The sequence below is a fragment of the Rhineura floridana genome, chromosome 8 (assembly GCF_030035675.1).
Source record: "Rhineura floridana isolate rRhiFlo1 chromosome 8, rRhiFlo1.hap2, whole genome shotgun sequence".
Taxonomy (NCBI): Eukaryota; Metazoa; Chordata; class Lepidosauria; order Squamata; family Rhineuridae; genus Rhineura; species Rhineura floridana.
In genome coordinates this window covers 85,698,140-85,709,985 of record NC_084487.1, presented here as the reverse complement: position 1 = coordinate 85,709,985, position 11,846 = coordinate 85,698,140, and the positions used below count along the sequence as shown (strand labels likewise).

Below are 11,846 nucleotides of genomic sequence, written 5' to 3'. Positions count from 1 at the left end.
CAGAGTGGAAGCATTTAATATATATCCCAATTCCAAAGAAAGGGGATCCCAGAGAATGCAGTAATTATTGAACTATTGCCTTAATATCTTATGCAAGTAAAGTAATGCTCAAGATTCTACAACAAAGGCTCTTACCATATATGGAGTGACAAATGCCAGATGTCCAAGCTGGATTTAGAAAGGGAAGAAGCACCAGAGATCATATCGTAAACATACGTTGGACAATGGAACAGACCAAGGAATTTCAGAAGGAAATCACCCTGTGCTTTATAGATTACAGCAAAGCCTTTGATTGTGTAGATCATGAAAACCTATGGAATTTTTTAAAAGAAATGGGGGTGCCACAGCATCTGATTGTCCTGATGCGCAACCTATACTCTGGACAAGAGGCTATTGTAAGGACAGAATATGGAAAAACCGATTGGTTCCCCATCGGAAAGGGTGTGAGATGGGTATATTTTATCACCCTGTTTGTTTAATCTATATGCAGAACATATACAAAAAGCAGGATTGGACCAAGTTGAAGGAGGTGTGAAAATTGGAGGGAGAAATACCAATAATATAAGATATGCAGACAATACAATATTACTGGCAGAAACCAGTAATGATTTGAAATGAATGCTGATGAAAGTTAAAGAGGAAAGCCGAAAAGCAAGAAGACTAAAGTAATGACAATAGAAGATTTATGTAACTTTAAAGTTGACAATGAGGACATTGAATTTGTCAAGGATTATCAATACCTTGGCACAGTCATTAACCAAAATGGAGACAATAGTGAAGAAATTAGAAGAAGGCTAGGACTGGGGAGGGCAGCTATGAGAGAACTAGAAAAGGTCCTCAAATGCAAAGAAGTATCACTGAACACTAAAGTCAGGATCATTCAGACCATGGTATTTCTGATCTTTATGTATGGATGTGAAAGTTGGACAGTGAAAAAAGTAGATAAGAGACAGTGAATCCTGGGGGCATGGCTGTGAGGGGGTGTGGTGCGGCTATCACGAAGGAACCTGGCACTTCTGAATTTGCCAGTACGAATAAGCTCAAACGTTAATGTCAGGTTGTACTCCATCCCACTGATGGGGCAGAATAGATCCTCAGAGATTTTATTACACGTAATACCAGATTTGTAGTTTATTTTGTACAGTGCCTTTATAAAAAGCAACTTGGCATAGGGAAAAGAACTGAACATCTGAAAGTACATAGTGGCGGCAGCAAACAGCAAAATGTGGAACCATCACTAGTGCTATATTCAATAGGTAAATTCTGTAGTATAATGGTGAAATGCTTCAAACAAACCAATAAGAGTTTTCTTAGAGAGAGAGAAAAGCCAGGTGGATTTTAAAACTAGGAACTATGACAGCAATTAGGTTCAGTGACTCTTTTGGATTTGTAAAACTATTGTGAGCGTACCTGTTTTCCATGAGTCAGGGAGAATGCACTTATTTGTTCTATAACTATATTAATTAATCAATAATGCTTTCTTTAACAGAAGAGGTCATAGCAATGGCATTAATGTACAGAACATATGTGGTAATACTAAACATTAGAGTGACATTCAAATAGAATAATTATGAAAGAAAGGTATGGTAAATAAATGAATGATCTGGATTGCAGCTTCCAAGGAAGCTTTCATGCATAGAACTATAGGCCCCCGTGCTACAGATGTTTGTGCACAGATGTCAGGGGAGGCACACACAACATCAGTATTGGACTCCTCAGCATAGCCTTGCTATGCTCCTGTGTTTTTTCTTCATGGGTGAAGTACTCCTGAGTCACTCCAGGTACATCTTAGAGGGTTTTCTCTGATAGATCTAAGAATGTATACAACAAAAAGTGTCCTAACGGTCAGTGGCATCACTAGGGTTGGTGTTACCCGGTGCAGCCCGCACCTGCCGCACCGCCCTAGTGACGCCCCTGGAGCTAAGCATAGGGAGAACTAACCGGCCATATAGTGTGTCATAAGGGCCCTTCCGTGACTGGGAGTACAAATAATCAGCCCGTGTCTTGCTTGCTCTTTGTAAGGGGGAGGAGTATGTATTCAAAAGAAAGAAAGAAAGAAAGAAAGAAAGAAAGAAAGAAAGAAAGAAAGAAAGAAAGAAAGAAAGAAAGAAAGAAAGAAAGAAAGAAAGACGCATCAAGGGTACCCGATTTCAGAAGGAAATCAGAAGATTTTAAGATGCTGCCTGGCACAGACAGCCTTTCTCCAGAAATCGTCACACGTCTTTTTTGGCAGCTCTCCGTTATGCATAGGATCACACCCAAAATCTCCCGTGTTGACTTTGCTTTCGAAAAGTTGCTTTCCAGGCACGTTAATCAGGAGCCCCAGACCGGGACCTCCCTTTCAGTGCTTGAGGTGCCAGAGGGAGTTTGTGCCCTCCAGGTCTGTCCATATCAGAGGAGGCGGTCAGGAAGTTAAATACAGTGTGATCCACGGCTCGGCTGTAAGCTGGTTTCGAGTCACTAAGGGCCGTCTTAAAATCCTAGCAGCTTGGTTGAATTAGGATGGGGAAAAGAGAAGGATGCCCTTGAAGTTCAGTGCAGTCTAGGATTTGCTTAAACACGAGCCAGTTTTCCCACCCTTTTTGTTTGTTTGTTACATTTGCTAGAAGTAAATTGGGAAGGGGGAAATCAAACCACAGCTCTAGCCTAGTTAGTATCAGATGCCTCCGGCGTTCTCTGGTGAAGCATGATCTCTTCTGCCCTCCGTGACAACGTGCAGGAAGGGTGCTCTAACTCCTCGCCTCTGCACTTTCCTTTCCCGGTACCTACAAAAAAACTAAGGGCCTACTACCCATTTACATTCAGCCTTAGGTTGCGATTGCGTTTAAGTAAGCAGGGCGATGAAAAAGGTGGGATGGGTTGGGACGCACGTCCTGGTGAAAAACACACCAAGGGCTTCCTTCAAAGAAGTACACGTGCTTAGGATCGGGGTTTTCTCCAGTGGGTTTCTTGCGTCCAGGAGCGCACATGTGAGATGGAGGGAGGCGGGAGAGAAAGAGCATGTGGGAGCGAGCTGCGAGGGAGTGCGAAGGAGCCACCCTGTGAGGTGGCAGGGTGGGCCCTGAGGGAAGAGGGCAGTTGCCATGCTCGCTCCTGATCTCTCTCTCTCTCTCTCTCTCTCTCTCTCTCTCTCTCTCTCTCTCCTACTTAGCTGCACCTGCTCCTTCCCGGCGGCGGTGCCTAGGGCGGGGGGCGGCTCTTGGTGTCACCCCTATCTCGTGGTGTCACCCGGTGTGGCCCGCACCCGCTGGATCGCCCTAGTGACACCCCTGCTAACGGTTACCATTAAAAAGAAACTGTTGGAACAGTAGCAGCTGTGCTTTTTCCATTAAGTCATTTTGATTTCTAAGCAGACAGGTACCAGAATTTACCAGTGTCCCTTTCCACTGCTAGTAATGCACGATTCAACCAGAATTATTTTAAATGTTCCCCTTTCTTTTATTTTAATAATTTATTGTAATCTTGCCTTTGATTTATCAAACTTTCAGCAGTTACACTAGACAGTTTTTGCTCTTTTTCACTCCATGTTTGTCAATTTGCCAGTTTGATTTGTCTGTATACTTTTTAGATGATAATATTTGAGATCCTGGAAAGGATCTTACTTTTTGCATGTCTTAAGGCTTATTTATCTTTTAATTATAGATTCTCCCGATGAAGAGCCATCTGTGGATCAAAATGCATTGGGCTGTTTAAACAGAATTGTCGGCTTAACTTGATCTTTGAATAGATCTGTTCCTGTAACCACCCTTTAACAGTAATGCTTGGAGAGGTAATAGAAGAGACAGAGATATGTACAGTGGCAGTTTTGCAGTGTGCTGCCATTGTGCCAGAGGTAGCAATGAATCTAGTGGGAGATATGCAGAGCTGCTCTCACCCATTCATCTATCCCATTCATCTCCGTTAGTATTTTGCCTGCACAGCACTTATATGATTGGACTCATTTAAAGTACTCTTTATTCATTTTATATTGGCAGCTTTCTTAATGTTTGGCTGGCTTCAAATCCAAGATATTTAGGGCTGTATCCAACTACATTTTACTCAGAGTAAACCCATTGAAATTGACTATTAAATGTGGTTGTCAGTATTCACTAATGTGTGACTGGAAAAAAGGGGAAATAAGTAGTTATTTTGAGACTTTCACAAAACGTGTAACATGCTACTATAGCTATAACACATGCAGGAGAATCAGCAAGGTGTAGTGGTTAGACTGCTAGACTAAGACTGGGGAAACCTAGACTCAAATCACTGCCTAGTGATGAAGCTCAGTGGATGACCTTGGCCCAGTCACTCTCTCTAAGCCTAACCTATCTGCTGCCTCACAGGGTTGTTGTGAAGATAAAATTGATGGGGAGAGGCAATATGTGCTGCCTTGAACTCCTTGGACAAAGACAGGATATAGAGGCAATAAAATAAATACATATCAGTATTTATCATATACATATGCTTTATCTCCCATTATATCCCTGATAACCAGATTTTACAAAAATGATATTTGTGCAAGGTCTCCAATAAAATCCAGGTTTGAAGCCTGCTCACCCAAGTTCAAGCCCTACATTTTGTCTTCTGGGCCTCACTGGTTATCTGCCCCCAAGGTCTCCTCTTTGTGACATGTTTACAAATAGTTTGGTAAGCCGATACTGTTTTGGAGCTGCATTTTCCCTCCATATGTTTATTGTGGATCCCAAATCTTGGAAATAATCTGGATTTACACCATCAGATGTAGATTAAAACAAAAACTGGACATATGTAAAAGAGAAAATAATGATAATTATAGATTTGTAAAATTGGTTACTTGGGTTATTCCAGTAACTGTCTAAACAAACACATGTTGAAAAAAAGTTAAATGTTCTTAGTCTTGCCAAGGCCCTTCTAAATTCATTTATACTTTGGGGAACCATCTATAAAAGATACATTTATTTTATAATTACTAAAATAATTTTGAGAGAGATCTTGGCCCAGAAGGGATAATACAATGGATTCACAGTGGAGCAATAAGCATAAATGAGTGTTTTTACATTTACTTAAGACATCTGGATAGTTGCAAAGGCAGTTGTGTCGGAAGGCAGAGCTGGGGGGAGCTGGATCCCGGAGAGTTGGGAGAAGAGTATTCGGATGGATGGCAGAGGGAAGGGGGAGGAACTTCCCCCTTTTGGAGCGAAGACGAAACAGAGGAACTGCCAGTGATAAGGTCGCTTAGCAACGGGGAGCCTGAGCCCTCCCTGGACATTCTCACGCCTCCCCCTCTTTCAGGCTCAGAGCAAGAGGGGAAAGAGGGAGGGCTGCTCACAGCCGAAAAGCGGGGAGGCAGTTTACCATCAGCCCCTCCCCTATCCCCCATCCTGGAATCGGAAACTTCAGAAGAGGAGGGGGCGATGCTTCCCCCCTCACCGCGCACACGCAGACAGCTGAAAAGACAGGAGAGAAGGGGGGGAAGGCGGGCAGTACCTGAGGGGCAGTTAAGGAGGAGCGAAAGATTGCGCGCCCGTTTGGCCCCTTCTTAAAGAACAGGCGGGAAGAAGTCCCTTGCTCTGTCAACTTTCTCCCAATGCCGCAGGACCTGTATCCCTGTATTGCTTCATGAGAAAACGCAGTCTTTGTTTGGACATTACCCTAATAAAACACGAATTAACTACAGCCGTTGGTCTGGTTCCTGAGTCACATCCTGGGCCTGACAAGTTGTGGGCTCAGAGCAAGAGGGGAAAGAGGGAGGGCTGCTCACAGCCGAAAAGCGGGGAGGCAGTTTACCATCAGCCCCTCCCCTATCCCCCATCCTGGAATCGGAAACTTCAGAAGAGGAGGGGGCGATGCTTCCCCCCTCACCGCGCACACGCAGACAGCTGAAAAGACAGGAGAGAAGGGGGGGAAGGCGGGCAGTACCTGAGGGGCAGTTTTTTTTTATACAATAATTTTTATTCAAATTTTCATAAAACATACAAAACAAAATCATAAAACATTCAAAGACAAAAAACAAAACAAAACAAAAATGATTAAACAAAAAAATAAAATGTTGACTTCCCATTTGTCGCAGATCAAATCAGTTGTAGGTCTACAATATATAACAATCCTGTCTCTTAAATTATATTATAAAATCACTTTCCTCCAGTAGTTATCTTAATTAATCATCAAATCTCATAAACATTACTTTATTCTTTCCACAAAAAGTCAAAGAGAGGTTTCAATTCTTTAAGAAATATATCTATCAATTTTTCTCCAAATAAACATGTCGATTAATCCATCTCGTTAATAATAATCATAATAATCTTATTGTCATAACCATAGTCCAAATAAACATATCGATTAATCCATCTCATCAAAATCTGTTAGGTCCAATCATTTCAATAGCCATTATTCCATTATCCCTATTAATTCCATCTTCCATCTTCAATAGTCCTGTTAAGTCCAGTAATTTCAGTGTCCAATCTTCCATTATCAGTATTCCATAATAATCTTGCTGTCATAGCCATAGTCATATAATAAGAGTCTGATGGGAATTTCCTCTATCCCAAATATTTTCTTGCCATCAATTCTGAATAAGTTGCTGAAATATTGTTGTAAAGTCATATCTGTGTTCTTCTTTTTTACAAAATGCACTGGCTCATCTCTTGAGAGTTTTTCCATTGTCACATGGCTGCAGTTAATTCCATAGATTTTCTCTATATCAAGCTCCATCACGTCATTCCAGTCCAGAAGATTATCCAAGCCATTGATAACTTTATCTCTAATATCTTCATTAATTTCTTCAGAGATAACGTTAAATTCCAAACAGTAGATTTTATTTCTAATATCCATAAACTCCAGATCTTTTTCCAATTCCACATTTGTTCCAATCTCCAGGGCTTGTATCTTCCCTTTATTTTTTCTTTTCTCATCTCTGATCTCATTCTCCTCTCTCACAGGATCCCCTATTTCTTTAAGCTCCTGCGTCATTTTGCTCAGTTCAATTTTCAGCTCCTTACTGCCCTGTCGCAGGGTTTGTTTCGTTATCTCAATCTCATCCATTATTTTCTGAAACATAATTACTTCCAGATTCTCAGCCACTTTCTTGATTGCCATTTTTAAAACCACGAAAACAAAACAAAACAAAACAAAAATAAAGAAGAACCACTTCTTATTTCAGCAACAATTGGGTTAATATTCCAGGCTTGATGACATCACAGTATAAACAGAGCAGCCTGCCTTATCTCTCTATGTTCAAGAACACAAAACAAATTTAGTTCCCAGCATCAAAACAGTTAGTGGTGTCGTGAAGAAGCAGATTCGTCAAAATAAAATAGACCAAAAAGAGAATAGTCCCAGACAATATAATGTTCCTCGGAATAGAAATCCCTCTTCTGTTTATATCTTTAGAATGCACTTCCAGGACAGCTTTTTGCAATAGAAACAGAGATAAGCTGTTAATTTCATGAATAACAGAGAAGAGTTATAGCTCACCCAGAAGTTCTTTAAAGCTGATTCATTTGACAAATCTCTTTTTGCTGCAACAATTTAAACCAAGTAAAAAAAATAATAGAAAGAAGGGTGCTTGCCTGTTAGACCGTTTTCTCTTTGAAGAAAAGATAAACGTATCGCATTAATCAGATAGAGCTTGTTCGGAAGTCCGTCCGGCATTGCTGGCTGGACCTTTTCTCATAAATTAATGAAATCCAGTCCTCCCAACAAAAACAGGCTTTTGAGGTTGATCTCTACGTTTCTCCCTGCCCGGGAGAAATTTCATCAGTCAAAAAAAAATGTTCTGACTGATTTATATCTGAATAAGCTTCTTTTGAGGCGGGAGCCCGTCTCAAAAGCAGGCACAAGCGAAGTCACCCTTCCCGGAAGTCCAGTACCTGAGGGGCAGTTAAGGAGGAGCGAAAGATTGCGCGCCCGTTTGGCGTCTTCTTAAAGAACAGGCGGGAAGAAGTCCCTTGCTCTGTCAACTTTCTCCCAATGCCGCAATATCCCTGTATTGCTTCATGAGAAAACGCAGTCTTTGTTTGGACATTACCCTAATAAAACACGAATTAACTACAGCCATTGGTCTGGTTCCTGAGTCACATCCTGGGCCTGACAGCTTGACAGAGCCACCTAAATCACCCTCAACGCTCTCTTCACTTGACTGGGACAAGATGTCAAAGGGAGCAGCGGGGGGGACGAACCCCACTTCTGAGATGGAAGAAGTGGAACTCTTGAGGACTAAGGTAGCTGATTTGCAGACGGATGTTCAAGCCCTGCTAGCAGCAGTCAAGGCGCTGAAGACGGATAATCAAAACTTGAATGCCACGATAGACCAGATGCGAACAGCCCCTCCAGCTGCCATAGTAAAGGTTCCCATTGGATTGCCCCCAAAATACGCGGGACAAAGTGATCAGTTGGCAACCTTCGTGGCTCAATGTGAGTTATATCTGGATGTCAGGCACACGGAATTTCCAGTCGATGGGGCTAAAGTAGCTTTCGTGATTAGCCTCCTGGAGGGAGAAGCTGCAAAATGGGTGACTCCGTATCTCGTGAGAAAGGATACTGTCTTAGGAAGGTACAGAGGATTTATACAGGAGATGACCGAGATGTTTCAAGACCCGCAAAGGGCTGAAACAATAGCGCGGCAACTAGGCGCTCTGAAGCAAGCTAAAGGGACTGTTTCCGAGTACACGAACGCTTTTAAAATTCTGTCCCAGGAAACTGGTTACAATGACGCCGCCCTGATGTTTATGTACCGGAGTGGATTAAATGCTGAAATCCTGGATGAGTTGGCCAGGACCTCCCCCCCCCGCTGACCTACCAGGGCTCATCCGGCTATGCCTACAGATAGATCACCGGATGGAAGGAAGGCGCCTGGAAAGGAAGCAGGAGGTCCCGAGATACTCAGCCTCAGCATCCCGCAACAAGACCCTTCCCACTGCAGGGATGGCAGGTAATGCAACTGAGGGACAGGGAGGGGCTAGGCCAAGACTGTCGGAAGAAGAAAAGGAAAGACGACGCCGGGAACGTTTATGCTTTTATTGTTCAAAGCCGGGCCATGTGGCCAGAGACTGTGGACTGAAAGGGGGGAAAGCCAAGCCGTTGGGAAACTAGAACACCCAGTCCACGTGCAGGCCGGTGGACTGGGGGCAGCATTGTATAAAGGCCCCCCAACGATCCAACCTCCCTCAAAGGGGGTGTTGGTCTTGCCTATTCGGATTACAACTTCCAGAGGAGTGGTGTTTAATTCCACTGCCTTAATTGATGGTGGAGCCTCCACAAATTTTATTGATGCAAAGTTAGTCAAGCGTCATGGAATTTCCCGGTGGAAACTGGACGCTCCCCTAGCTGTGGAGACTATCGATGGGAGACCCCTGAAGTCAGGAGGGGTGACACAAGCCACGGAGGAAGTGAAACTTCAAATCCCTGGGCACAAAGAGTTCATTTCGCTATACGTGTCAGATCTCTCGAACTTTGAGGTGATTCTGGGAATGCCCTGGCTAGCAAAGCATGAACCCAAAATAAGTTGGAAGGAGGCGGTGGTGTGGTTCACCTCACAGTATTGCCAGGAGAACTGTCAACCTGAAGGAATCAAGAACACCCTAGCGGGGGCAGTGCAAGAGATCGAGCAAGTGACCCTGCCGCCAAAGTATGAAGAATTCGAAGATGTGTTTGATGAAAAAGAGGCAGAGACTTTACCCCCCCACCGCCCTTACGACTGTGCGATTGACCTAGTGCCAGGAGCCAGCATCCCATCAGGGAGAATCTACTCTCTCACAGAGAATGAGAGGGAGGCCCTGAAGGAATTCCTGGATAAAAACCTGAGGCGAGGATTCATACGCCCCTCACAATCCCCTGCTGGAGCGCCACTATTGTTTGTGAAAAAGAACGGGGGAACTCAGACCCTGTAACGACTATCGCGCATTGAACCAGATCACCATCCCCAACAGCTACCCGCTGCCCCTGATCTCAGAGTTGCTGGACCGACTGCGCTCTGCAAAAATCTTCATGAAGTTGCATTTGAGAGGAGCGTACAATCTGATCAGAATGAAGGAGGGAGATGAATGGAAAACAGGATTCTTGACTGCTTATGGACAGTATGAATACCTGGTCATGCCGTTCGGGCTTTGTGGAAGTTCAGGAATTTTTCAAAAATTCATGAACGACGTGTTTAGAGACTTGTTGGACACGTATGTAATCTGTTACTTAGATGATATCCTGGTGTTCTCAAAGAACCAGGAAGACCACGACCAGCATGTGAAGACGGTGTTGAAGAGACTGAGAGAAAATCACCTGTATGCTAAATTAGAGAAATGTGGATTTGACCTCAAGTCTCTAGACTTCCTTGGATATCGAATCTCAGCGGAAGGCATGGAGATGGACCCAGGGAAAGTAAGCTGCATATTGGACTGGGGCCAACCTGTCACCAAAAAGGATGTACAACGGTTTTTGGGGTTTGCCAATTATTACAGAAAGTTCATTCCAGGGTTTTCCAAATTAACAGCTCCTCTGACTGACTGTTTAAGGGGGAAGAAGAAGTTTCAATGGACAGAGAACGCCACCGAGGCCTTTGAGGAGCTGAAGAGAAGGTTTGCTACTGAGCCCATTCTGCGCTTTGCTGATCCGAACCGCCCTTTCGTAGTGGAAGCAGATGCTTCAGATTTTGCCATCGGGGGGGGTCCTGCTACAATTAGACCAAGAAGGGAAGGAGCTGCACCCCTGTGCGTACTTCTCTCGGAAGTTAAAGCCTGCAGAGAAGAACTACACAGTTTGGGAGAAGGAGCTGCCGGCCATCGAGGACACTTTTGAAAACTGGAGACAATACCTAGAGGGGACCTCTCATCGAATTGAAGTGCGCTCCGACCACAAGAATCTTGAAAGCCTCCAAACCGCCAGAAAGCTGAACCAGAGACAGATAAGATGGTCCCAGTTCTTCACTAGGTTTAACTTCCAGATTACTTACCATGCCCAAGCCAAAAACCAGAGAGCGGATGCCTTATCCAGACAGCCACAATACAAAGAAAGTGAATCCGAGGACCAGCCTCAGTACGTAATCCCGCCAGAGAAATTAACGTTGGGAGTATGCCAGCCTTCATGGGAAGAGGAACTCAAAAAGGCACAACAAGAAGATGCAGACATGCTAAAATATCAGCAGGAGACGGGACAAGGTCAAGACTCAGAAGTAACCTTTCACTGGAGAAATGGACTGTTATGGTTCAAAACCGCCAGATATGTGCCAGAAGGGGAATTAAGGCTCAGAATCCTACGCCAGTGTCATGATTCCATCACAGCGGGACACTTTGGGATTTACAAGACCATTCAGAACGTGGCCAAGGACTTCGGGTGGCCTAAAATGCGTCGGGATATTGAGAGTTATGTAAAGTCCTGCTCTGTCTGTCTGCGGACAAAAACACAAACAGGGACACCAGCAGGACTCTTACAACCGTTGCCTGTCCCACACGAACCCTGGAAGGACCTCTCCATGGATTTTATAACTGATCTACCCAAGTCCCAAGGAATGACAGCCATCTTAGTAGTGGTGGATCTACTTACCAAAATGGCACACTTTCTTCCTTGTGCAGGGGCCTTAGAGGCTAAAGAAACGGCCAAGTTATTCATAAAAGAAGTCTACCGGCTGCATGGATTGCCAAACAGCATAGTCTCAGACCGAGGAACTCAGTTCACAGCCAAATTTTGGAGAGCAATGTGGAAACAGTTGCAGACGGAATTAAAACTCTCCTCCACCCATCACCCCCAGACAGATGGGCAGACGGAACGCTTGAACGCCGTTTTGGAAAGATATTTACGAAGTTATGTGTCCTATCAACAGACTGACTGGGTATCATATTTGCATTTTGCAGAGTTCGCCTACAACAATTCTCTGCACTCCAGCACTCAACAAACCCCGTTCT

At 44.0% G+C, this 11,846-nt stretch overlaps 2 protein-coding genes across 29 annotated transcripts in view; one reads left to right on the top strand and one right to left on the bottom strand.

Moving 5' to 3' along the window:
- Positions 1-11,846, top strand: part of IMMP2L (inner mitochondrial membrane peptidase subunit 2) — a 797,369-nt gene that overhangs the window by 312,928 nt on the left and 472,595 nt on the right. For 6 of the 28 annotated variants that reach the window (XM_061640000.1, XM_061639983.1, XM_061639997.1 and 3 more), the window contains one exon: positions 3,643-4,070. The exons of the other annotated variants lie outside the window; for them this stretch is intronic. In XM_061640000.1, the coding sequence (XP_061495984.1) occupies positions 3,643-3,655 (13 nt within the window). In that variant the 3' untranslated portion in view covers positions 3,656-4,070. Of the gene's footprint in view, positions 1-3,642; positions 4,071-11,846 lie in introns of those variants that run through there. 28 annotated transcript variants of the gene reach the window in all.
- LRRN3 (leucine rich repeat neuronal 3) overlaps positions 1-11,846 on the bottom strand; it is a 66,205-nt gene that overhangs the window by 19,464 nt on the left and 34,895 nt on the right. The gene's annotated exons all lie outside the window — the stretch shown is intronic.